This window comes from Chelon labrosus, assembly GCF_963514085.1.
Source record: "Chelon labrosus genome assembly, chromosome: 12".
In the NCBI taxonomy this organism is placed as follows: domain Eukaryota; kingdom Metazoa; phylum Chordata; class Actinopteri; order Mugiliformes; family Mugilidae; genus Chelon; species Chelon labrosus.
Genome location: NC_140345.1, coordinates 29,862,870 through 29,889,735, shown reverse-complemented (window position 1 = coordinate 29,889,735; position 26,866 = coordinate 29,862,870). Strand labels below are relative to the sequence as shown.

The window sequence follows — 26,866 nt, the reverse complement described above, 5'->3', positions numbered from 1 at the left end:
CACTTTAGAGAAATATCTTCTTAGTTGCAGGAAGACGCTGATTTATTTAATGATCAGGTCAGTGAGCTTATATAAATTAATTCTCAGTGTTGGACACGTGACGCTCCATAATTAGATTTATCAAACTTAGCGGTGGTATAAAGTGGTTTATTCTAATTATTAATTATAATAATTATTTATAACATCGCATTTTAAAAGCGACCCTTTAAGACGTCTGAGTGCATGAAGGTGAAATAGGATCATCAGCTTTTATTTTGAAGGCTCGGACCGGAAGCCGCGGCTGTTGTCGTCGGTCTCGCGCTGCGGTCCTCGAGCAGCAAACATGGACGTCACATGTGAGAGATCGACCTGAACATGGTTCCTCCGCTCACCTGCGGGACATCCCAGCTCACTCACCCAGGTACGGACACCGCCGCTCCCCCCCGCGGCCCGGAGCCCCGCGGCACCGGGTCCCGTTCACCGGAGCCGCTCCGTGTCGCCGCCCCGCTAGCAGAGAGCTAACGGCTAACCGCGACGCCGCGTAACGGGAACCGCGATGCGCCCATTATCGGACACGCCTCCGTCCGGAGCCTCGGTCTCTGTCTGTGGGAAATATTTAAATATTTGACCGGAGTCCCGCAGCGGGGAGACAGACACCGGAGTCCCGCAGCGGGAGGACAGACACCGGAGTCCCGCAGCGGGAGGACAGACACCGGAGTCCCGCAGCGGGAAGACAGACACCGGAGTCCCGGTGGTTTCTGTCCGTGTTCAGTGCGTGTGCCAGCGGCTGCAGCCTGAGCTAACCTCCGAGGAGCTCCTGGTGAATTTAAATAAATCGTGTCGACGCTGCTCTGATGCTAAAATAAAAACACTTTGTTCCTGATGTTAAATATTAAATAAAATATTTTAAAATAGTTTGAAAATCAGAGATACGGAGAAAATACGGGGGCGCGTCCGATAATGGAACCCTGCACCCCGTCGGCAGCCATCGCTCGGTCCTCCGGTGAACCGACGCAGAGCTCCGACACGAACCGATCGAATCTTTTAGGATCGATCTGAGTTTTACTTCCCGACGAGCTTCAGTCACGAAGGTGTCCCGAGACGAGGCACCGTGAGGCGGGAACATGTGTCCGATAATGGAACCAGTGGGTGGTTTAAAGCTCCAGCTGTTGGGCCTGTGTGTAGGAGAATCATTTATTATAAACTAAACCTGAATTATAATCTAAAATAAATAAAACAGTCATAAAAAGTTTAATATTAAACACAAACCATTAAAACAATTTATTATATAATAATAATAATAATAATACACTCAGTGGCCACTTCATTAGGTACACTGATATGTATATGTGTATTTCCATAGTCATTTATTTAACTGGTTCTTTCATTAGTTTGAATGATATTGAATCTTTCTACTCAACGTTCATCAGTTTATAATGACTGCACTAGTGTACCTAATAAAGTGGCCAGGGCTCTGTAGTTTCAGATTAAATCAGTGTAGATACGTGAAGTGATTGTGTTTGATGACGACGACGCTGGTCAGAGCAGGTTGAACAGGTGGAGCTTCAGGTCTTCAGGTGTTTGGACGGTTCAGGAGGAGGAGGAGGAGGAGGAGGAGGAGGAAGAGGAGGAGGTGGAGGAAGAGGAAGAGGAAGAGGAGGAGGTGGAGGAGGAGGAGGTGGAGGAGGAGGAGGTGGAGGAGGTGGTTTTATTTGTTTTATTCTCTGGTCAGTCGGCCTCTAGAGGATGTCCCAGGCTCTGGTTGCCATGGTAACATGTGTATGAGCTGGTCTGTTGTTTGACGTTGATCATTTGTTTCATGGAGTTTGGTTTAATGTGACGTGAGGTGATGAGCTGCGTTGCTTCATCAGACGAGAGAATATATTCAGATAAAATCCTAAAGGAATAAATCAGATCTTAACATGTGAGAGTCTTTCCATCTGGTTCCAACATCTGGATCATGTCTCCAAGGCAACCAGCAGCTGTTGATGGTTCTGATCCAGCGGTAGGTAGAGGTCCATTAGAGACAGCAGCTGTTGGTGGTTCTGATCCAACGGTAGGTAGAGGTCCATTAGAGACAGCAGCTGTTGATGGTTCTGATCCAGCGGTAGGTAGAGGTCCATTAGAGACAGCAGCTGTTGATGGTTCTGATCCAGCGGTAGGTAGAGGTCCATTAGAGACAGCAGCTGTTGGTGGTTCTGATCCAGCGGTAGGTAGAGGTCCATTAGAGACAGCAGCTGTTGGTGGTTCTGATCCAGCGGTAGGTAGGTAGGTGGAGGTCCATTAGAGACAGCAGCTGTTGGTGGTTCTGATCCAGCGGTAGGTAGGTAGGTGGAGGTCCATCAGTCTCCTACAGACAGTAAAGGTGTGTGCTGCGAGTCATGTGACCTCCAGGTGAACGTGTTTGTTCTGGCAGACGAGACCAGACCGACGGGACGAGTCGTCTCTTGTAGAGAATCTGTCTCTGCAGATAAGAGCAGACTTCCTGTCAGTCACATGACCACATACACACTCACCGGCCACTTCATTAGGTACACCTGTGACAACAGTAGTGTCTAATCACTGAGAGATGTTGCTTCAGCGTCGTTGTGTTTTCATTTTCTAGAACTATTAAACTGACGTGTTCCTAATATTTTGGCCACCCCATTGTAAGTCAATAGACTAAATAACAGAAACACTTTGAATTATCACCTTCGCTGTATAACACAGTCATCATCATCATCATCATCATCATCACTTCTTGCTGTCTCAGCTCCAAATATCTGGTGGAGTTTATGTTTTTATCAGAAACATCTGTGGGCGGAGTCGACCTGAAGGTCACATGACTACATGGTGTTGATGATAGTGGGCTGTGATTGGAGGAGGAATCTGTTTCCATCACGTCTCTGATCTGAAACCCTGAACTCACTCCTCAGCATTCCTCCCTGCAGGACTCTGAGGACCTGAACACACCCTCCAGCTCCTCTCATGTTTACGTCATCAATATTTCCTGGCCTCTGATTGGTTCTCCTACGGCCCCTCGGCCCCGGCCTCCGGGCCCTCGGCCTCCGGGCCCTCGGCCTCCGGGCCCTCGGCCTCTGGCCCCTCGGCCTCCGGCTCTGTTTTAATCACTTCTTGCATTTCTCTCGGTTCAGTCTCTTTATCACCAAACCATCCGTCAGTAGTTCAGGTGCTGGTCCCTGTTGTTGATCTGGAGCCGTGGATTTAACCGACCAATACGTTTATAGATGAGCTGCTTCTTCTTCTTCTTCTTCTTCTTCTTCTTCTTCTCCGTCTTCATGCTCAGGCCTATATTGGACCTGACCTCACGCCGGCTGTAAACCTGGGCTTGTTGTTCTTGAACGCTGCGTCATCACATGTGAATATATTTTGGAGTCGTCCTGATGCTGCTGCTCCGTGGTCGCTCTAAATTTAGACGGCGGATATTTAAATCTCCTCCAGGAGTCTGCAGCTCCTCCACTTTCACTAATAATCCAGGTCGGCTGTAGTCGAGACCTGGACCATCACAGACCGTCCCCGGGCTCGGGGTTTTCTCACCAGGCTTTAAATAGCTCTGACCCCGGCTGTTAGCATTTCTGAGCAGGACAACAGGACAAGGTCTGATCTGAAGCTACGTCGCTAACCGTGCGTAGCAGCTTCGTCATCTGTTTCTGTCGGTAGACACGAGTCTGGACCCAAAAATAAATCAGAAAGAAATACATCTCCCAGGTTGCACCTCTGTTTCCAAATCAAAACAAAGATGGCGGCGTGCAGGGTTCACTTCTAATCATCATGTCTCCAAGGCAACAACCAGCTGTTCATGGTTCTGAAACAACAGTCGTCTCGGTTCTTTTTCAGCTTCCTCCTCGTTCCTTCATCAGTCACACTTTAGATTCTTCTTCCTTCTGTTTCTGCTTTGACGTCTCTGGTAGATGTTACGACTCGTTTCATGTTGGAGTCATCAGATTATTTTATAAAACCTAGATGTTGATGTCAGATTGATTCTGGGAGGCTTAGTGGAGAGAGCCTCAGTGATGGACGCATCAGTGTTGGTTGGACTGGATCCATCGCTGGAGGAATCCCCCGAAGTCAGATCTAGAAAATGACACGAGCTGTGAGGAAAAGGAAAAGTGGAATCGTTTGTTTGAGACGTTGGTGAAGAAGAAACCAGCTGATTCTCTAGGAGGACATGGAGGAGGAGGACATGGAGGAGGAGGACATGGAGGAGGACATGGAGGAGGAGGACATGGAGGAGGACATGGAGGAGGAGGACATGGAGGAGGAGGACATGGAGGAGGACATGGAGGAGGAGATGCTACTACTCCTGTTTGTTTTTCCTCCTTCTCTTCCTTGTGTTCCTCTTCTTGTTCTGCTCCTCCTCTCTCTCCTTTATCTCTTTCTTCTTCTCTTCCTCTTCTCCTCCTCCTCCTCCTCCTCTTTCTTCTTCTCTTCCTCTTCTCCTCCTCCTCCTCTTTCTTCTTCTCTTCCTCTTCTTCTCCTCCTCCTCCTCTTTCTTCTTCTCCCGTTTTATTTCCAGTAGATTTGCTGTAAACACATCTATCTGATCTATTGGTTCATGTCTGGAAACTGCTGCTGCTGCTGATGATGATGATGATGAGGGTTTCAGGAGGTGTAGTGAGCGATGCTGACTGGTTGCCATGGCGCCCAGCGGGGACAAAGAGCCGTTGTGGTCCAGCTGGTCCTGGTACCAGTGAACTCTGTGTTCATGCTGGAGACGTCGGCGCTTCTTCTTCTTCAGGGGAAATAAAAGCCTCTCTTCTGACGCTCCTTCCTCCTCAGCTGCTCCTCTCGCTGACAAACCAGAACTGAAAGCTCTATTTTTCTACAACTTCCTGTGTCAGTTCCTTTTAAGTCTCAAGTAGACGAAGCTGCTGAGAACTGAAGCAGCAGTCGATGAATTCACTTAGAAATATGAAACTTTAATGAACTGGAAGGAAGGAGGAGTCAAACGTTTAACAAATGATTTAATCAACAAAGGTTTATTAAGAGTAATTAGTTCACATGTTTGATCTGAATCATCATCTGTAGTTGAGTCTGATCTAATTAGTCTCTTGTTTGGGTCCAGACCTTTGTCTCTGATGACGAGTCGTTGCAGCTCTAGTCCAGGACGTAGAGGGGTCCGATGACCAGGTTCTGAGCAACGTGTTTCACTCCACAGAAATAATCCTGATAATCTGTCTGAAGGTTATAATCTGTGGTTTAATCCCTGCTCCATCCGGACTGAAGCCCAGGCTGTGGCTGTCCTGGGGTACAGTTGATCTGGAGTCTCTGTCAGGGACTGGTTCTGCTCCTGTAAAGATCTGCTGGGCCAATCAGATGGTGTGGGGGCGGGGCTTAATGTGGTGATGGGAGAGCAGTCAAAGACGATGTCTGATTAGTTTACATGTCTCTGATTGGTTGGAGGAGGATCCAGGTGATACCAGCTTCTGATTGTGTTCAGGGGACCCATCGCTGGGTTTTTATCTTTTAGAGGACGTCAAACCGTCTTGTCCTCGGGCCCGTCTCATTGGACGCTGCAGGTCAAACCGTCTGTGATGCAGCTCGGCCTCAGTCTCTTTAGTTACGTTGCACCTGTGACCTCGTGGCTGTTTCCTGCTGACAGCGAGGTAGAACCCGTTGTTCCGGTTTACCGAGAACCACAGACCATATGAGAAGTTCAGGTTTCAGTTACTGTTGTCTTTATTAATAGCGGTTTGATGTGAGAACGACTTCCTGTCGGCCGCCTTAGTTCCTCTCTGAACTTCTTCACGTGTGAAATAACAAACTGTTCATGTTCAGAGACGGATCAGACCTGGGCCACTGCTGCTAACAGCACTGTTACGTTCTAGTTGTAGTAGATTTATTCAGTTTCACAGTTTAGCTTCTTGGTGAAAGAGACTTTCTGTCTCTGTCGACTAAAGTGATGCAGTGACTCTTCACCTCCTGCTTACGTGTTGGTTTAACCGCTTGACAGGAAGACGTTGTTGAGCGGCCTCAGGTTTGACAGCACCAGTAAATAAATACGTCACTACGTCACTACGGTGGACCATCTCCAGAGGGTCACTGATCTCTGACGTCTCTGCTCGTCTGTGGAGTTAGATCTGTACTTACTGGGACCGCTGGTAGCCAGGTTTAGACTGGGTTTAGACTGGGTTTAGACTGGGTTTAGACTGGGTTTAGACTGGTTTAGACTGGTTTAGACTGGGTTTAGACTGGGTTTAGACTGGTTTAGATTGGGTTTAGACTGGTTTAGACTGGGTTTAGACTGGTTTCTGGACTGGGTTTAGACTGGTTTCTGGACTGGGTTTAGACTGGGTTTAGACTGGTTTAGACTGGGTTTAGACTGGTTTAGACTGGTTTAGACTGGGTTTAGACTGGTTTAGACTGGGTTTAGACTGGGTTTAGACTGGTTTCTGGACTGGGTTTAGACTGGGTCTCAGTGTCTTTTGTCTCAGTGTTGTCCTGTCTTTGTTGTTATGGATCAACCTTCAGAGAACATGACTGGATTTAAAAGGGGGACAGAGAAGATCTGGACTGACTCAGGAGGTGGGCATGGATCCTAGTCCTGACTCAGGGTCCTGGTCACAGCCAGACAACAGATCGTCCACATTCTTCTCTCTCAGTCTGGTTGTTGGTTTGATTCTCATGACATGATCTAGTTGACTTGTGCAGACGTGAGGCCTCGTGTCCTCCTCTGAAAGCTGCACCTGAACGCACCACAAAGACCAAACCGCTGATCAGATCGCGTCTGTGACGACCCTCATGATTTTACTGAGAGCTGAGCTGAAGCAGGTAAAGACGTGTTCAGCTGCAGGTCTGTGACTCCAGGTTTGTCTTTTATTCTTTCTCTCTGACTGATGTTAAAACACGTGAACCGATGCTCTGTGGTGAACTCCCGTCGGTGAGGAAATCTGCAGCTTTCTGTGGGTTTTCCAGTGTGTATTTAAAGAGCGAGCGTCGGTTTCCATTGTTGCACATTTGCAGTTAGAAAAGGGAAGTGACTGATGAAATGTGCTGTTTCAGCTGAGATGAGTTTCACGGCTCAGCGGACGCTCCCTTCCCGCTGAGGCGACGTTGGCCGATGTAGTTCACGATCAGATCAGACTGTAGGTGTCACAGCAGCAGGACCAGACAAAAACACGAGTTAATTAAGAAGTAGAATAAGGTAAGAAAAGAACAACACGAGCAGAAAGACGGACGAGAGTTTGGTGATGATATGAAAGATAATATAGGAGTTATGGAGACGTGATAAATCAGTGCATTTCCTGGGAAACGGACCATAGACTGTAGAACCAAGATGGCCGCCGTGTCTCCTCTTCCTCCTGTTGGTCAAACTGAGTCTAGAACTGGATCCAGGTTCCTGATGATCCGTTACCTCTGCTCCATCATGGATTCACACTTTGTAAATGCTAACGTAGCTAGCTAGCTAAACTTTACAGCACAACTACTCATTTAGTGGCTTTCACACGGACAGACGCTTAGTTACACGTTGTCACGGTAACTGTTGATCACCATGACGTCACTTCCTGTTTCTATAGCTTAAAATAAGTTGATCATGCATCAGGCTGCACCTGTGACCTCTGAGGTTTTACTTCCTCATCTAAACGTTCACACGCCGTCGTCACACGGTCACGTTCTAGTTTCTGGTTTAGTCTCCTGATCATGTCTGTGATCGACTGAGAGGACGTTTGTTTTCTCACCTCACACATCAGGTCGTGTCACCAGGAAGTCATCGATGAACAGGAAGCAGGCTGCAGGTCCACTTCCTGTTTGTCAGGCGACCTTTGTCTCCACAGGTCGCTGTACTTCCTCTCTGTCCTCTTTAACATCTCTGCCTCACTTTCACCTCGTAGTGACAGCGATGAGTGGTTCGTCCTCTGCAGAGTCTGAACTTCTGCTGACGGAGTCTAAAACTCTGAAGCTTCTTCCTGAAACATTTCAACAAACGATCAGATTCATTTCCTGATTCAGACCTTTGAGATTAAAGAGCGTTGAGACGTGAACCGTGTGAAGGTTTGAAGCTCAGTGTAGCGTCTCCACGCGGCGGCGCCATCTTGGTTCACTGTTGTTGAAGCAGCTGATATCATCCCTTCATCTAACGTCACAAAGCTTCATTAGAACTGATGAACACATGATCCTGGTGATGTTCAGACTCAGAGCTTTGACTCCTCTAGTGAACGTTTTCATCTTGTGTTCATAACAAAATAACCTGGAGACGAGCTAACAGGTTAGCGTCATGTGGCGTCATGTGACCTGGTTTAGTTGTGATTAAAGACGGTTCTATGGATTCATCCAGCCAACTGTTCTGGGCCGTTAAATGTTCAGTCAAACGTCGCCGTCAGTCGTCGTCTTTGGAGGAAGGAGTCTTTACTGAATGTGTACAGCTGCAGGAATTTACCCACAATGCATCAGTGCTCTGGTTAACTGATGAAGCTGCTCACATCAGTCTCACAGGGACGACACAGAGAGATGCTTTAAAGTTTTTACTACGTTTCTGCTTAAAAATGACTCAAAACACATAAAACACAAATATTATATTCATGTATTTATTTATTCAAGAACATTAATAACTGATTCATGTCATGTCCTCCTTGTCTCCAGTATCTGCTGTGACCTCCTCTAACTAAATGTTTCTGGTAACAGCTGATCAGTGGTCTACAGCAGCTTGGAGGAACAGAACCACTTCAGTTCTGAGACGTTGGTCTAACCCGGGTCATTGGTGACATCTGTTTGTTGATATTCTGTCTCTGGGCCGTTTAGAGACTGTCTCCGTGGTGTTTGTTGACCTGTGTCTGGTTTAATTCTGATCTGTTGTGGTGCTGGACTTGTTCTAAACCGGTTTTAGACGTGTTGTTGCTGTGGGCCGGTCTCGGAGCCTGTCTGGTGGTACTGGGTCTAGACTCGGGCCTGGGTTCTTCCTCCTCTGGTTCTTTATATTTGATGAAGTCTGAGAGGAGGACGCAGGGTGAGAGAGGGCGAAGGACATGTTCGGTTACGTAACAGCGCTTCCAGCATCTCTCAGCATCACTGCGCGTCCTATTTTTATCCCACGCCGCCGACTCGTCCTCTTTAATCACATATTGGTTTTATAACTCAACGCCAGCGTGAATAATCTGATTGACTTCCCCTCAGATCACTTTTAATGACGCCAGTGTTTCTGTGTTCTTTGAATTTACCAATCAATTGACCCAGACTGTGTCTTTGTCTCTGCAGTGGAGGACCGACAGGAGGCATGACAGAGGAGAAATGTCCCCAGCTGGTGGACTACTTTGTAGTGGCGGGTCTCGACCCTGCGGGGCCCTGGAACCCTCTGGACGAGGACGGAAAGGCGTCCTCCTCCTCCTCGACGTCCTCCTCCTACTCGTCTTCATCGGGCCGGGCGGCGGATCCGGTGACGGACCTGGTGGTGATCGCCCGGGGCCTCGGGGAGGAAGTACCGGAAGGATTCACCTGCATCGAGAAGACTCTGGGGGGACACTCGGCCGAGCTGAGCGCCGGCCTCATCAACAACCCACACCTGTACCTGTGCTACCGGCGAGGACGAGACAAGCCGCCCATCCTGGACCTGGGGTGAGACTCTGATCTGTCCTCTGGTTCTGGGTCAGACAGGAAGGCTGCAGGGACAGGACGACGCCAACAGGGGTCAACAGGTTGAAAAATACGTCTCTGAACGACCCCTGGAAGAAAAACCACGTCAGAGACACCTCTGGTTTTTAGACCGGTTCTGGGGCTGGTTCTGGTTCTGGGACAGGTTCTGTTGCTAGTTTTTAGACCGGCTCTGGGGCTGTTTCTGGGGCTGTTTTTTAGACTGGTTCTGGTTCTGGTTTTTAGACCGGTTCTGGGACCGGTTCTGGGGCTGGTTGTTGGAGCCTGTCTCTTTGTTTTGTCCCAGACTGATTCAGTGGTTTCGGGTCAGGACTCTGGTTGTAGACTAGTTTGGACATGGTGAATGGCTAACAGTTAACAACATGCTAACAGTTAGCATGTCAACAGAAGACATGCTAACTGTTAGCATTCCATCATTGTTCTATGGTTTGATGAAGTTTCTGCAGCTTCCTGGTTTCAGTACGTTTCAGTACGTTGGTGATGAAACCTTGTTTCCTGTCTGTCGACGCGTGTTGAGGTTTCCCTCCGTGGTTCCGTCACTGAAATCATCTTCAGATTATATAATACAGAGGATTATGTAACGCAGCGCTGGAGACTGTCCTCCATTGTAGCTGTTTAATTGATCTGGATTACACTCATGCTGGAGGATAATGAGTTTAATCCTTTTACATCGGACGTCAGATTACAACTGTTGTCTGATTTCATGGAGGATAGCTGACAATAAAAAGACAAATCAAGTCTGACTGATGTGGAGCTAAAGTCTGAGCTCAGAGTAAAAGTGTAGCTGCATGCTACATTAGCATTAGCCACTATTACTGTACTGTTATTATTGGGTGCATTGTGGGTAAGCAGCAGGTTTGTCCAAGTGCTCCAGGGATTTTCATCTGACACTGAACTCAAACTTGTTTCTGTCACGATGAAATAAAATAACTTCAGAGTCACCAACAACAGAACCCAGTGACGTCACGTTTAAGTCAACCTCACAGCAAGACTGTAGCCTGTAGCATGTAGCATGTAGCCTTTAGCATGTAGCCTGTAGCATGTAGCATGTAGCCTTTAGCATGTAGCCTGTAGCATGTAGCCTGTAGCCTGTAGCATGTAGCCTGTAGCCTGTAGCCTGTAGCATGTAGCCTGTAGCCTGTAGCATGTAGCCTGTAGCATGTAGCATGTAGCATGTAGCCTTTAGCATGTAGCCTGTAGCATGTAGCCTGTAGCCTGTCTACCACGGTGATCATTATACAATCCAGAAGAAGATTGAGATTTCCTCCATGTTGTTCACACATGTAACTCCCCAGGGAAACCAGTCACCAAGGCATGCTACATATCAATGCTAAGCTAACTGTCACTACTAGATGACTGTATTGTGTTTATTATCTGTAGTACCACCATTAGACCACTAGATGGAGACAAAGGACCACGAATGAAAGGCACAGGGCTCAGATTCTATTAGATTCTATCAGTCCAGTCACCATGTGGTGGATAGTTGATGTAGAATCATGTGATAGACTCTAAAGGACAGAAGATAATAAAACTAGATCAGTTACATTTGTTGATGGTTGTTTTTAGATTTGATGAAGAAGAAATTCTGACATGATGACTGAGAACTTTAAAGTTTGTTGTCATGTTTTCTCTGTTAGCTGAGGCTCTGTTAGCTGAGGCTAGCTGGTTAGCTCCAGCTATGTGAAAGAGTATCTTAACTCATCTGGCCTCTTGTTCTACGTCCGTAGAAGTCATTTGAGTTTCTGTGAACCTCATTCTCGTGGTTTTAAACCACAGGGTCTGAAGTGGTGTCCTCTGTGTGCAGGGTCCTGTATGAGGGGAAGGAGCAGCTGAAGCAGAGCTGGTACGTCATTGAGACCACTCCCTACAGCCGCTCGGCCAGCCTGAGCTCCGGCGGCGGTCCCACGGCTCACCGGGTCTTCCTGACGTACCGACGGGCTCTGGACTCCCAGGGCCTCCACACGCTGGGCGTCACCGACATCGCCCTGCTGCTCCCCAGCAAGGGGGAGGTGGCGCCGCACACCTTCAGTCGGGTCGACAAGAACCTCAACACCGGCATGGTGAGCACCCACGACGCAGAGAGAGGGGCCCCCACCTGATAACAAACTAGAAACGACAGCAGTGGAGGTTACAGTTCTGATTGGTTTACATCTGTGTTTGTGTTCTTGTGTCTCCAGTGGGGTCCAGGTCTGTTCGTGTGCTACAAGAGAGCCGTGGCTAAAGCTAACGCCTTGGTCTACGAAGCCAGTGAGTATCTGCTGACGACAACCACAGCGCTGCTCTGTGACTGCTGTCCAACTGGTTTTAGCATCAGCTGATTTAATGTTTTCAGTCTGAAAGGAGCCAGGATTTATTTAGACAGTGATCTGCATCCAGGCACGATATAGAGAACTGAGCGAGATCAGAGCTGCACATTCATTAGCTCTTCATGCCGTCAGTCAAACGTTTTCCTCCTCAGATGCATCAATGCTCCTCCTTCAGGACGTCCTGTTGTCTTTCTGTCTCACCTTCTGCTTTAACTTCATAAAGACCAGCGTCGTGTTCCAGCAGATATTTAAACGTTTTATAAACTGACATCAGATCTTTAGAATGATTCTTTTAAACCAAACGAGGTTCGTTCCAGATGTTTTTCCTCCAGCTGCAGGGAGCTCCTCAGTCCTGGTACCACACCTAAAAACGAAGCTGGACTTGTTGGACTAGTTTCCTGAAGATGATGAACCGCTCATCCAACGCGTCCTGTTGATTAGTTTTAGATTTTTGTTCTGATCTTCATTCATTCATTTGTATTTGCACCATAAAATCATTCAGGAGTCACAGGAGAAGCCTCCGAGGCTAACAGAAGCTAACTAGCTGACTGGCTAACTGAATCACATGACCTGCAGGTCTGATCAGCCGGTACCCTGAGGAGGACCTGGAGGCGTTTCCTCTGCCGGAGTCGGTGCCGGTGTTCTGTCTGCCGATGGGCGTCACCGTGGAGAGCTGGCCTCTGAACACCAAGTACCAGCTGCCCGTCTTCTCCACCTTCGTCCTCACCTCCGCCTCCGGGGACAAGGTGGGCGGAGACACACGACTACATCCATATATATATTAAATGTATAAAGACGTAGAATAAGGTTATAAAAGATGGTGCATTGGGTTAAAAACACACAAGTCTGATTTATAATGAGCCACAGGTTGGGATCTGCTGCACCAACATATCAGTCCTCTCTGCTCCACTAGCCTCAGCTAACCAGCTAGCCTCAGCTAACCAGCTAGCCTCAGCTAACAGAGAAAACACTCACACAGTCATCATGTCAGAATTTCATTCTGAAATCTTCTTCTGGATTGTATAATGATCACAATGGTAGAATGTGATGATGTCCAGGAGAAATAAAATGTCCAAAGGTTGAGTTGTGTGTACGTTGCCTCCTGTAGTGGAATCAGTAGGATTTTGTAGCCAGATTCCCTTTCAAGAGGTAAAAACCCAACGTGGAACACTTTGGGTTCTTTGGTTCTCCACATGTCCACATGGAGAGTGGGCCTGGTTCTATTGTTACTAGAACCTTTGTGGTGTTTCTCTAAACTCTTGGTCCATGAGTTCAGAATAATCTCATTGCTAATCTGGTCTAGAAGGACTAAACGTTCTCCTCCTGCAGGTGTACGGAGCAGCCATCCAGTTCTACGAGTCGTTCTCCAGGGAGCTGCTGTCGGAGCGTCAGAGCGTTCGTCTCGGTCTCCTCAGCGTCGTCGACCGTCGGCCGATCGCCAACCGCAGCCTTCAGGTGAAGAAGAGCATCTGCGTCCTGTCCCACTGGCCTTTCTTCACCGTCTTCCAGAAGTTCCTCACCTTCATCTACAGATACTCCATCTCTGGTCCTCACGTCCTGCCGCTGGAGAAGTACGTTTGTATTTTATTCTGGTTCCAGATAGAATTCACTGCTGGTCTCGTTCAGTTACTGTCAGCTGATAAACACACTGAAGCTTCTGTTCCTGGTTCCTCTCTGCAGACACGTCTCCAGCTTCATGCACAACGTCCCGTTTCCTTCCCCCCAGCGACCTCGGATCCTCGTTCAGGTACAGACTGGGAATCAAACCTGTGTTGTTATCTGAGGCTCCATCACATCCACAGCAAACATCCAAACACTGAACACAGACAGAAACTCCTCAGCACCAGGCGTCAGTTCAACCGTCATAATTATCAGTTTGAGACTCAGTGAAACTAGTCAGATTAAACTCAGCTAGAAAACATGACGTCATGACGACATGAAGACTTGATCCAGATGTTGGAACCAGATGGAAAGACTCTCACATGTTAAGATCTGATTTATTCTAGAGACAAAGACTCAGATTAGACCTGAACCCTGGAAGCTTCATCCTCAGAGGAACCAGGTCTCTGATGAGGAAGGAAGGAAGGAAGGAAGGAAGGAGGGAGGGAGGGAGGGAGGAAGGAAGGAGAGAGGGAGGGAGGAAGGAAGGAGGGAGGAAGGAAGGAGGGAGGGAGGGAGGGAGGGAGGGAGGAAGGAAGGAAGGAAGGAAGGAGGGAGGGAGGAACCACATGCCGATACGTTTTTAAACGACAGAATCAAACTCCTCCTCCTCATATTGACTCATCTCCTGAGTTGATTCTAGTTCACCAGGTAGTTCAGACCTCCTCCACATGTGTCCCAGACATGTGTCCCAGACATGTGTCCCAGACCTCCTCCACATGTGTCCCAGACATCCTCCCCATGTGTCCCAGACATGTGTCCCAGACCTCCTCCACATGTGTCCCAGACCTCCTCCCCATGTGTCCCAGACCTCCTCCCCATGTGTCCCAGACATGTGTCCCAGACCTCCTCCACATGTGTCCCACACATGTGTCCCAGACCTCCTCCCCATGTGTCCCAGACATGTGTCCCAGACCTCCTCCCCATGTGTCCCAGACATGTGTCCCAGACCTCCTCCACATGTGTCCCAGACCTCCTCCACATGTGTCCCACACATGTGTCCCAGACCTCCTCCACATGTGTCCCAGACCTCCTCCCCATGTGTCCCAGACATGTGTCCCAGACCTCCTCCACATGTGTCCCAGACCTCCTCCCCATGTGTCCCAGACATGTGTCCCAGACCTCCTCCACATGTGTCCCAGACCTCCTCCACATGTGTCCCAGACCTCCTCCCCATGTGTCCCAGACATGTGTCCCAGACCTCCTCCACATGTGTCCCAGACCTCCTCCCCATGTGTCCCAGACATGTGTCCCAGACCTCCTCCCCATGTGTCCCAGACATGTGTCCCAGACCTCCTCCACATGTGTCCCAGACCTCCTCCCCATGTGTCCCAGACCTCCTCCACATGTGTCCCAGACCTCCTCCACATGTGTCCTCTGATTGATCTTCAGTTCTCAGTGACATTATTTATTTTAAGTCCTCGTCCACCTGGTTCCTTCTGAAGGTCTCTGAGCTCTTTATGTTTGTGGTTGAATGTTTCACTTCTCGGCCGCGACAGAAAACATTCTGACGATCAACGTCCTCACTCCCTCCTCCTCCCTGCAGGTGGCGCTGTGATGGCAGGATAAACTGGGTAACTGTGTCTGCTGTCAATCACCATCAGTTCCTCTGTTTATGATTCTTGGTGGTGATTTAATGTGATTGAGTTACAGCCTAATGGAGGCAACCTCTTCCTGCAGCGCCCCCTGCTGTGTGGATGACTGCACTACACTTTATATGACGCACAAGGTTTATGACATTTACTATTTAGTTTATTTAGTTTTCTTGAAGGCATCAAAGTCTTTCACTTGCTTTTTAAAAATCAAATTTCAAGGATTTAAATTTTTCAGTTTGTTTTCTGTTAAAACTAAATCGTGCAAATAAATTAAATTAAATCTTGGATGTAATGGTTCATCAGTTCATCTGGGCCGTGTGAAGTTATTTATTAAATGTAAAACTAGGACCTGGCTGCAGGAAGAGGTTCAAAGAAATCAATTTAATTTCAGTCATTTTTAGCATCAGACGTTTAAATTCAGACAAAATCCTGAAATTGTAAAGATAATTGTGGTGATTGAGGTCAGTGCTGATGTTTTATAGCTGAACACAGACGAACAGACGCTTCAGTTCGTTAGATGAAATGATTCATTTTTAATTTCCTTCATCTGTTTACACGTCTATCTGAGTAAAACGTCTCCTCTGGGGTTTTAATTTGAAAGGGTTTCATTTCCTGTCCCACTGAGTGGACATCCAGGCTCCATGTCTGTTCTTTTATCATCACGTTGTCTCCAGGTTCCTGTGAACAAGCGAAGAAGAATAAATTCACTTCCAGCACATCGCTGCCATCTGCTGTTTAGTTCTGGGTATTGTGGATGAATTAGAAACAGCAGAGTTAATGTCTCTGAGTAATTATCACACTTTGTAAATTCATCCCGTCGACCACGTTGGTCCACGTTGGTCCACGTTTGGTCCACGTTGGTCCACGTTGGACCACGTTGGACCACGTTGGACCATGTTTGGTCCACGTTTGGTCCACGTTGGACCACGTTGGTCCACGTTGGACCACGTTGGACCACGTTGGTCCATGTTGAACCACGTTGGACCACGTTGGTCCATGTTGGACCACGTTTGGTCCACGTTGGACCACGTTGGACCACGTTGGTCTGAGGGTAACCCTTCCTCTGATCATAGCTGACCTTCTGTAAATGAGCTTCAACACGTAATGAATCAGATCAGTCTGTGGATAATTAAATCTTAATGTTTGTTGGACGGTGCAGAGGGACAGACATGTCTGGGACATCTGGAGCTCACTGATGTCCTTTGTGTCTCCTCAGCTCTCTCCGTACGATAACCTGCTGCTCTGCCAGCCGGTTTCCTCCCCGCTGCCTCTCAGGTCAGTTCACCTGTTATGTCGTCCTGTAGTGTGTTAAACCAAGTCAACCAGTCTGGACATGTTGGTACCTGAGGCGTCCTGGGTGGGCGGGGCCAGTATAAAACCCGTACCTGTGTGTGTTTGACAGTGGTGCCAGCTTCCTGAAGCTGCTTCAGAACCTGGGTCCAGAGAACGCCTGCACGCTGCTGCTCGCCGTCCTCACCGAACACAAGCTGCTGCTGCACTCGCTGCGGCCGGATGTCCTGACCTCCGTCAGCGAGGCCCTCGTCTCCGTACGACGTCTTTCAGCTTCTCCACCAGATTCTTTGGGACGGTGTTTGAGACGGTGTTTAATGTGTCTCTGTGTCTCTGTGTCCAGATGAGTTTCCCTCTGCGCTGGATCTGTCCCTACATCCCTCTGTGTCCGCTGCAGATGGCCGACGTGCTGCTGGCGCCCATGCCCTTCATCGTGGGCGTCCACTCCAGCTACTTCGACCTGTACGACCCCCCCACCGACGTGGTCTGTGTGGACGTGGACACCAACACCATCTTCCAGTGAGTCCGTCACCAGGTGGGGGCCCTTTAGGGAGGCCCCTACATCTGAGACTGTACTCATCAAAGTTCTAAATGACATACATCTGAATAATGATGCTTCTATAACTTCAGTCTTGGTATTATTAGATCTTAGTGCTGCCTTTGATACAGTTGATCATGATGTACTGCTTGACAGACTAGAGAAGTGGGTGGGACTAACTGGTACTGTACTACACTGGTTCAAATCATATCTACAAGATAGGGAATACTTTGTGTCAATTGGTGAACATGTGTCCGAACGAAAAAAGATTATGTGTGGGGTGCCGCAAGGTTCCATTCTTGGACCACTTCTCTTCAATATCTACATGCTGCCCCTTGCCCAGATTATGGAGGACCATAATGTTTCTTATCATACGTATGCAGATGACACACAACTTTATATTCCGATGTCATCAGATGATTACGGTCCCTTACTTTCACTGAGCAAGTGCATTCATCAAATCAATGAGTGGATGTGCCAGAATTTTCTCCAGCTTAATGCAGATAAGACTGAAGTGATTGTCTTTGGCCCCAAAAGTGAAAGATCAAAGATCAGGGCTCACCTTAACTCCATGTCATTGACATCAACTGATAAAGTCAGAAATCTTGGTGTAATTATTGACTCTGACTTGAATTTTAATGATCATCTAAAGCTCATTACCAGATCAGCGTATTACCACCTGAAAAACATAGCCAGAATTAAGGGATTTTTGTCCAAAGAAGACATGGAAAAACTTGTTCATGCATTTATTTTCAGTAGATTGGACTATTGCAATGGTGTCTTTACTGGTCTGAACAAAAAATCCATTAGGCAACTACAGCTGATCCAGAACGCTGCTGCAAGAGTGCTAACAAACACTAGGAAAATGGATCATATCACACCAGTGCTCAGATCACTGCACTGGCTTCCTGTGAGCCAAAGGATAGAGTTTAAAATCTTACTGCTGGTCTACAAAGCACTAAATGGTCTGGCACCAAGATATATTGTTGACTTACTAACTCCATATGAAGCATCCAGACCCCTTAGGTCGTCAGGGACAGGTCTTTAAATCAGGCTTGAAAACATTGTTATTTGCTGCAGCTTTTTCTTAGACACATTTTATTATTTTATTGATTTTAAATCAGTTTTTTATGATTCTAATTACTGTAATTATTTTATTTAAAATAATTTGCTTTTATTTCCTTTTATTGTGTTTTCTATATTTTATGTTCTATGCTTTTAAATCTGCTTTTATATCTTCTGCTTCTGTAAAGCACTTTGAATTGCCTCGTGTACGAATTGTGCTATACAAATAAACTTGCCTTGCCTTGCCTTACATCGGCCACTGCTGTAGTTTTGACCTTTGACCTGAGACTGTCTCTGGCTCTCGTCTCAGGTTGGAGGACAAGAAGCCGTTGTCATGGCGATCGTTACCCAGGAAACAGGGAAAGACGCTGTTCAACACGCTGAGCCACCTCCACAGGACGCTGGAGAAGAGTGAGTGCTGTCTTTAACGTGATTTACAGCCTGAACCTGAACGCCTCACTAACACGGCTGCAGTTTGTACTCCCGGCCAGGAGGAGGCGACGCTGGAGTTCCTGCTGACGGACTACGACCAGATCTACCGGCGTCAGAAGCAGCTGGAGCTGGAGATCCAGGAGGCCTTCCTCCGCTTCATGAGCTGCCTGCTGAGAGGATACAGGAGCTTCCTGCTGCCCATCACCCAGGCTCCATCTGACACCACCACAGACTGCAGCTCCCTGTTCAACCTGCAGGGTGCGCTGCTGCTGCTGCTGCTGCTGCTCCACTACTACCACACATATACATCTATATACATACTGTAGATATGTTTATATACTATATATATATATACACATCTATATATATACTGTAGATATGTTTACATACTATATATATATATATATATCTATATACATACTGTATTATAGATATGTAGAACTGAAAGTTCATCCTCTGGAGTCGTATGTTTTTTAAATATGTCTCCTCCTCCTCCTCCTCCTCCTCCTCCTCCTCTTCTTCCTCCTCCTCTTCCTTCTCCTCCTCCTCCTCTTCTTCCTCCTCCTCCTCCTCCTCCTCCTCCTCCTCCTTCCTCCTCCTCCTCCTCCTCCTCCTCCTCCTCTTCTTCCTCCTCCTCCTCCTCTTCCTTCTCCTCCTCCTCCTCTTCTTCCTCCTCCTCCTCCTCCTCCTCCTCCTCCTCCTCCTCTTCTTCCTCCTCCTCTTCTTCCTCCTCCTCCTCCTCCTCCTCCTCTTCTTCCTCCTCCTTCTCCTCCTCCTCCTCCTCTTCTTCCTCCTCCTCCTCCTCCTCCTCCTCCTCCTCCTCCTCCTCTTCTTCCTCCTCCTCTTCCTCCTCCTCCTCCTCCTCCTCTTCTTCCTCCTCCTCTTCCTCCTCCTCCTCCTCCTCCTCCTCTTCTTCTTCCTCCTCCTCTTCTTCTTCCTCCTCCTCCTCCTCCTCTTCTTCTTCCTCCTCCTCCTCCTCCTCTTCTTCTTCCTCCTCCTCTTCTTCCTCCTCCTCCTCCTCCTCCTCCTCCTCCTCCTCTTCCTTCTCCTCCTCCTTCTCCTCCTCTTCCTCCTCCTCCTCCTCCTCCTCCTCCAGGGTTCTTGAAGTCTCGTGATCGTTCTCAGCAGAAGTTCTTCCTCCAGCTGACCAGGACTCAGATGTTCACTCAGTTCGTAGAGGAGTGCTCCTTCGTCAGCGACCGTCACGCCTGCCTCGAGTTCTTTGACGAGTGCGTCCAGAAGGTGGGTGACCGTCTCCACGGTAACAGTCGTCATGGAGGAGGTGATGGAGGAGGTGATGACGCTGTGTTTGTCTCAGGTGGACGTGGAGAAGCCAGAGGAGGTGCGTCTGATCGACCTGGATGAGACTCACAGTGGAGAACACACCGTCTTCATCATGCCTCCCGAGGAGCCGCAGGAGGCCGACGGCTCAGAGTGCCCCGCCCTCTACAGGTAAAGCTCCGCCCCCCTGCTACACCTGGAGCCTGGTGTCAGGTGAATAGTGCCTCCTCACCGTGTTCCTCCTCTCTGCTCAGTTACGAGACCTTCCCCACCCTCAGACCAGACCTCTTCGACCGGCCCCACGATCAGCTCCGTGTCCCGGCCAAGGGCAGCGCCCCCAGTAGCCCCGCCCCCCGCCGCACCAAGCAGGTGAGTGCAGGTGTGACAGGTGATCTGTGGTCACATGACTCTAAACTAGACTACTAGATGTTGACTGACCCTACTGTGACCCTCAGGAGATCAAGCTGGCCCAGAAGCGAGCCCAGAAGTACTCTGCGGTGCCGGACATGTGGTCCAAGTGTCTCCTGGGTCACTGTTACGGCCTCTGGTTCATCTACCTGCCCACCTTCGTCCGGGCCGAGACCGCCAAGGTCCGAGCGCTGCACACGGCCTACGACGTCCTCAAACACATGGAGAACCGCAAAGTGGTGCTGCCGGACGAGGTGAGACGTTTTGCCTTAGTCCAGTGTCTTTGTCTTTGTCCTGGTTCCTGTGAGACGCTGCTCGTCCTCTGATGGGACGTTCTGAGGTTGTGTTGATGTGTTCCAGGTGTGTTACCGGATCCTGATGCAGCTGTGTGGTCAGTACGGTCAGCCGGTCCTCGCCGTCCGAGTCCTGCTGGAGATGAAGAAGGCGGGAATCACACCCAACACCATCACCTACGGCTACTACAACAAGGTCACACACAACCTCACACACAACCTCACACAACCTCACACAACCACACGCAGCCTCACACAACCTCACACAACCTCACACAACCTCACACACAACCTCACACACAACCACACACAACCACACACACATGACCTCACACAGCCTCACACAACCTCACACAACCACACACACACAACCTCACACACACGACCTCACACACACAGCCTCACACAACCTCACACAACCACACACGACCTCACACACACACAACCTCACACAACCTCACACAGTCTCACACAACCTCACACACAGCCTCACACAACCTCACACACAGAACCTCACACACACAGCCTCACACACAGCCTCACACACAACCTCACACACACAACCTCACACAGCCTCACACAACCTCACACAACCTCACACACACAACCTCACACAGCCTCACACAACCTCACACAACCTCACACAGCCTCACACACAGCCTCACACAACCTCACACACAGAACCTCACACAACCTCACACACAGCCTCACACACAACCTCACACACACAGCCTCACACAACCTCACACAACCTCACACAACCTCACACACAACCTCACACAACCACACACAGCCTCACACAACCTCACACAACCACACACAGCCTCACACAACCTCACACAACCTCACACAACCACACACAGCCTCACACAACCTCACACAACCTCACACACAACCTCACACACAACCACACACAACCACACACATATGACCTCACACAACCTCACACAACCACACACAACCTCACACAACCACACACACACAACCTCACACACACGACCTCACACACACAGCCTCACACAACCTCACACAACCTCACACAACCACACACGACCTCACACACACACAACCTCACACACACACAACCTCACACAACCTCACACAGCCTCACACACAGCCTCACACAACCTCACACACAGAACCACACACAACCTCACACACACAACCTCACACACGACCTCACACACACAACCTCACACAGCCTCACACAACCTCACACACAGCCTCACACACAACCTCACACACAACCTCACACACAACCTCACACACAGCCTCACACACAGCCTCACACACAACCTCACACACAACCTCACACAACCTCACACAACCTCACACAGCCTCACACACAACCTCACACAACCTCACACACAGCCTCACACAACCTCACACACACAGCCTCACACACAACCTCACACAACCTCACAGAATCCCGTCGGTATCGGAGGGTCAGTGATTCCAGATCTCTTCTGTCCTCAGGCTGTCCTGGAGAGCAAGTGGCCCTCGACCAATCAGGGCGGACGTCTGCGCTGGGCCAAACTCAGGAACGTCCTATTGGCTGTGGCCCAGTTCAGACAGCCAATCAGACGGCGGCAGAAGAGCGGCTCTGTGGGGTCACGAGGAGGTCAGAGGGGAGGGACGAGGACTCGTAGCTGAAGCCGCTCTACTTCCTGTTAGTAATGTTTATGTTTATCTGACAGAAGCCATGATGGATCCAGACCACAGGCCCCGCCCACACTCCTCTCTGATTCGTCAGTCCAGTTGGAGCGGTTTGAGTGACAGCTCCAGTCATGAGTCTCTGACAGGTCTGATGAAGAGCAACAGTCTGAACAGCATGAGGACGCCGAGCGACCGTGAGACTCTTCATCATCTTCCTCTGTCCTCCTTGTCTTCCTCCTCTCTCTCCATCTTCTTCCTCTTCCTCAGTCCTCCTCGCCCTCTTCTCATCCTCATTGTCTTCCTCCTCCTCATCCTCCTCCTCTTCTCTCAGCCCTCGTCTTCCTCCTCACCGGTCTTGTTCTATCTTGTCCATCAGCGGTCAAACTGTCTCAGAGGGCTGTCCTTCGTGGTGCTGAGACAAACGGTTGTGGAGACGTCATGTCCCGTAAACCTCCGCTGGGACGCAGAGACACCTCCACTCCTCCTCCTCCTCCTCCTGCAGCGCCTCCTGGTGGAGTTCTGGTGCGCCGCAGTGAGGTCTGCCTCTCCACCTTCTACAAGGAGTGTTCAGAGTCGACCGAGCCGGAGCCGGACTGCTGCCAGCCGACGGAGAGGGACGGCAGGTCAGTCTGTTGACCCGAGGACGTTTAAATGTTTTAAATGTCTTTGATTGATTTGTCCATGTCCTCCATGTCCTCCATGTCCTCTTCCCGTTTGTCTCCAGACCCGTGGGAGCCAGAGAGTCCTCCGTCAGGAACAAGGCGGTCGACGAGAACTACAACAACGTCTCCTCCCCGAGTCGAGGAGGTCTGGCCGTGAAACTGCAGCAGCTCCTCACGCCGACCCGCCACCGAGTGTCGGTCCGACGGGCCGCCAGCGTGGACGACCGGCGAGGAGGAGGAGGAGGAGGAGTAGGAGGAGTACGAAGAGTGTCTGAACACAGACAGTCCAGGAAAGCTCAGGTGGCTGAAACGCTGCTGAAAGCCAAGGACAGGCTGGTCAACGCCACCTCAGAGGTGATTAAAGGTCACATGATTCACCTTCATCAGGGACGTCCTCATCTTCATCTTCACCACCAGACCAACCAGCCTTGACTAATAACAACAGATCACACTCACAACAACTATAAACACACTAACGCTAGCTGGTTAGCATCTCCTAGCTGGTTAGATTGCTAGGTCTGTGATGTTTACCTCAGACGTCCTCCATCTTGTCCTCCAACTTGTCCTCCATCTTGTCCTCCATCTTGTCTCCTCTCAGAGCTCCCTGTCTGTAGGAAGTGACCTGGACCTGACGGACACACCCACTCCTTCGTACCCTCTGCGTCGGTCCTGGGACGCCAACCAGGACGGAGCCGGGATGGAGGTAACGGGACTCTCAGGCCGGTTCTGTTGTGGCCCAGGTGGTCCAGCTGTTACCCTGACCCCGCCCCCTCTGTGTGTCCAGGTGTTGATGTCCAGCTGCTCCCTGTGTCGTGGCTGTAACTCTCTGGTTTATGACGAGGAGATCATGGCCGGCTGGACGTCGGACGACTCCAACCTGAACTCGTCCTGCCCGTTCTGCAGCGCCTCCTTCGTCCCGTTCCTGAACGCTGAGATCTGCGACCTCGGACCCGTCAGCAGGTAAATATCTTCCACGGAGGACACCTGGATCTGAGCTTCACAGCTTTTCATCAGTCCTCAAACCCTTTGTCCTCTCTTGTCTCAGTGCCGAGCGCGGTAACTGGAACCTGGAGGACGAGGTGGAGAGCGCCGTGAGGCCCCCCAGTGACCACGAGGCGTCACTGCGGCTCAGTAACGGCCTGAGTGAGGACTCCAGCTCTGAGACCAGCAGCTACTCAGAGAACAGCAGAGCCACCACGGTAACGTTAGCCACCTTATACTCACACGTCCTTACATGTCATCTGTCTCACTGACAGACCTACTGTTAGCTAGTAGGCTAGGAACAGCTACTGTTAGCTAGGAGGTTAGGAACAGCTACTGTTAGCTAGGAGGCTAGGAACAGCTACTGTTAGCTAGTAGGCTAGGAACAGCTACTGTTAGCTAGGAGGCTAGGAACAGCTACTGTTAGCTAGGAGGCCAGGAACAGCTACTGTTAGCTAGGAGGCCAGGAACAGCTACTGTTAGCTTGGAGGCTAGGAACAGCTACTGTTAGCTAGGAGGCCAGGAACAGCTACTGTTAGCTTGGAGGCCAGGAACAGCTACTGTTAGCTTGGAGGCCAGGAACAGCTACTGTTAGCTAGGAGGCTAGGAACAGCTACTGTTAGCTAGGAGGCTAGGAAGAACTACTGTTAGCTTGGAGGCTAGTAACAGCTACTGTTAGCTAAGAGGCTAGGAAGCTAAGAAGAGCTACTGTTAGCTAGGAGGTTAGTAAGAGCTACTGTTAGCTAGGAGGCTAGGAAGCCAGGAAGAGCCAGTGTTAGCTGACTCCTCCCCCCTCCCTCAGGGTTCGTCAGTGGGCGGGGCTCCTCAGGTGGCGGTGGCCTACCTGAGCCCTCTGGTTCTGAGGAAGGAGCTGGAGAGTCTCCTGGAGAACGAGGGCGAGTCGGTCCTGGCCCAGCCTCAGTTCCTGGACAGCCACTCCATCATCTTCTGGAACCTGGTCTGGTACTTCCAGCGGCTCGGCCTCCCCAACCACCTGCTGCAGCTGGTCAGAGCCTCGCCGCTGGTCAGCCACTTCACACAGGTAACCTCCGCCCTGGAGCTGCTCCGTTAGCTTATCTCAGCTGCTCTGTGGTTCACGCTGACTTTGTCTCCCAGTCCGAGAACTCAGCGGTGAGAGTTCGGCTCCTCTGGGACACCCTGACCCCCGACACAGACCAGTGGCCCCCGCTCTACGTCGTCTGGAGGATCCACAGTAAGGCCAACCCTAGCTCAAAGTGCCCCCTAGTTAGCGTTTGACCTTTGAACCTGTATTTCCTCCTCCTTCCACTAGGCGGCGTCCCGATGAAAAACTACAGCTGGAGGAGACACAACCACCCGTTTGGGCTTCCCTTCCTGGAGGAGGTGCTGCGGTGGGTCGGCATGAACGAGGTGCACAAGGCCGTTACCCTGTTCCTGGACACGCTGGCCAAGCAGCCGGGGTCTCCGAGGATCCAGAGGTGAGCCCACGTCCAGATGTTGGTGCAGCAACTTTTGATTGTGGTCTCGTTTGTAGTGAACTTTGTGTGTTTGTGTTTGACAGGAGTTTGTACAGAGAGTTCCTCTTCCTCACGCTGGCAGCGATGGGCAAAGATCACGTTGGTAAGAAAGAGTCTGTACTGTTAGGTAGGACGCTAGGAAGCTAGCAGGAGCTACTATTAGGTAGGACGCTAGGAAGCTAGCAGGAGCTACTGTTAGCTAGGACGCTAGGAAGCTAGCAGGAGCTACTGTTAGATAGGAGGCTAGGGGGCTAGCAGGAGCTACTGTTAGCTAGGACGCTAGGAAGCTAGCAGGAGCTACTGTTAGCTAGGACGCTAGGAAGCTAGCAGGAGCTACTGTTAGCTAGGAGGCTAGGAAGCTAGCAGGAGCTACTGTTAGCTAGGAGCCTAGGGGGCTAGCAGGAGCTACTGTTAGCTAGGAGGCTAGGAAGCTAGCAGGAGCTACTGTTAGCTAGGAGGCTAGGGGGCTAGCAGGAGCTACTGTTAGCTAGGAGGCTAGGAAGCTAGCAGGAGCTACTGTTAGCTAGGAGCTAGGAGGCTAGTAAGCTATCAGAACATTGAGTCATTTTGAGTCACTGATGATCCGTTGGTCTCTGCAGCTGCGTTTGATAAGAAGTACAAGGCGGCGTACTCACGACTCAGCAGCACTCTGGGTCGAGAGGAGCTCCAAAAGAAGCGAGCTCAGCCCCCCAGCCCCAAAGCTGTGGACTGCAGGCGCAGCTTCCACCCTCCTCTTGAGTGCTGAGCGTCCAGGAGACACCCAGGAGACACCCAGCGTCCAGGAGACACCCAGGAGACACCCAGCGTCCCCGCCGCCTTCACCTGCTTCAGTCCTTGGCTCCCGTGCCGCCGCCATCACTGATCCTGAGTCGAGCCAGCAGCAGACGCAGCTCCAAGTGGTTGATGAAGCTTCAGCAATAAGTTCAGAAACCAAACAGGAAGCAGACGCTGACGCTCCCTCAGTGTTTTAATGTCAAGCTTCAGCAGCTAGGAAACAGGATCAGCAGCACCTCCTGGTTCCTCTGGTTCTCCTGGTTCTCCTGGTTCTCCTGGTTCTGACTCCGCTTCAACACAAGTTGCCAAAATTTTCGTGAACTGGTTCTGAGGCAGCTCCTGGAACGACTGAAGATTTCTGACTGTTTGAAGCAGAATAACCTCCTCCTCCTCCTCCTCATCCTCCTCCTCCTCCTCACTCCCTTACCCCCCTGCAGGCCTCAGCAGTATGAACCATTCTGGGAGTCTTCCTACCTGTGTGGTGGGGAGGATGTCGGGGTCGATGGAGGGTTTGTCTTAAACATCTCAGAGTGAACATTCAAATATTTCTGGTGGACGTAATAACTCCTTTAGTCAGATTAATGTGTTCACTAATTAAAGCTAATTAAACAGAGGTTGTTACATTCTCCAGGATTATTAACACGTCAGGTTCCTGGTTGTTGGGGGGCGGGGCGGGGCGGGGCGGGGCAGTGGGGGCGGGGTTAAAGGGATTCAGTTTGACAAAGGAATTTAACAGATGTTGTTTTGTGTCGATGCTTAAAAATCACGTTGATTTGATTGAGAGCGTCGGTTTGAGACGACAGATCTGATCTCAGTGTGTGTGTCTGTAAATCAGCAGCGCCATCATGTGGTCACAGCTGCTGTCT

The 26,866-nt window shown here is 49.9% G+C and overlaps 1 protein-coding gene across 2 annotated transcripts; it reads left to right on the top strand.

Moving 5' to 3' along the window:
• The first annotated feature begins 238 nt into the window (after nt 1–238).
• On the top strand, nt 239–26,649 carry dennd4b (DENN/MADD domain containing 4B). 2 transcript variants are annotated; one of them, XM_084557202.1, is made up of 29 exons: nt 239–400; nt 9,172–9,528; nt 11,369–11,624; nt 11,742–11,811; nt 12,447–12,616; nt 13,200–13,441; nt 13,551–13,617; nt 16,341–16,399; nt 16,527–16,671; nt 16,758–16,933; nt 18,328–18,428; nt 18,492–18,707; nt 19,546–19,691; nt 19,768–19,901; nt 19,985–20,099; nt 20,186–20,392; nt 20,499–20,627; nt 21,908–22,052; nt 22,132–22,281; nt 22,464–22,710; nt 22,812–23,103; nt 23,348–23,452; nt 23,534–23,709; nt 23,795–23,948; nt 24,533–24,772; nt 24,847–24,943; nt 25,022–25,187; nt 25,271–25,329; nt 25,826–26,649. In XM_084557202.1, the coding sequence occupies exons 2-29, from the start codon at nt 9,191–9,193 to the stop codon at nt 25,969–25,971; spliced, it is 4,548 nt and encodes a 1,515-aa protein (XP_084413328.1). In that variant the 5' UTR covers nt 239–400; nt 9,172–9,190; the 3' UTR covers nt 25,972–26,649. The 2 variants fall into 2 exon arrangements, with proteins under 2 accessions (XP_084413328.1, XP_084413327.1); XM_084557201.1 differs by having other exon boundaries at nt 22,129–22,281.
• Nucleotides 26,650–26,866: the final 217 nt, after the last annotated feature.

Excerpts from the sequence above, each read along its gene's own strand:
- dennd4b (XM_084557201.1), top strand. The coding sequence starts at position 9,191 with ATGACAGAGGAGAAATGTCCCCAGCTGGTGGACTACTTTGTAGTGGCG. Across the intron at positions 19,692-19,767 it reads TTGACGAGTGCGTCCAGAAG|GTGGACGTGGAGAAGCCAGA; the intron begins GTGGGTGACCGT and ends TGTTTGTCTCAG. Across the intron at positions 19,902-19,984 it reads GAGTGCCCCGCCCTCTACAG|TTACGAGACCTTCCCCACCC; the intron begins GTAAAGCTCCGC and ends CTCTCTGCTCAG.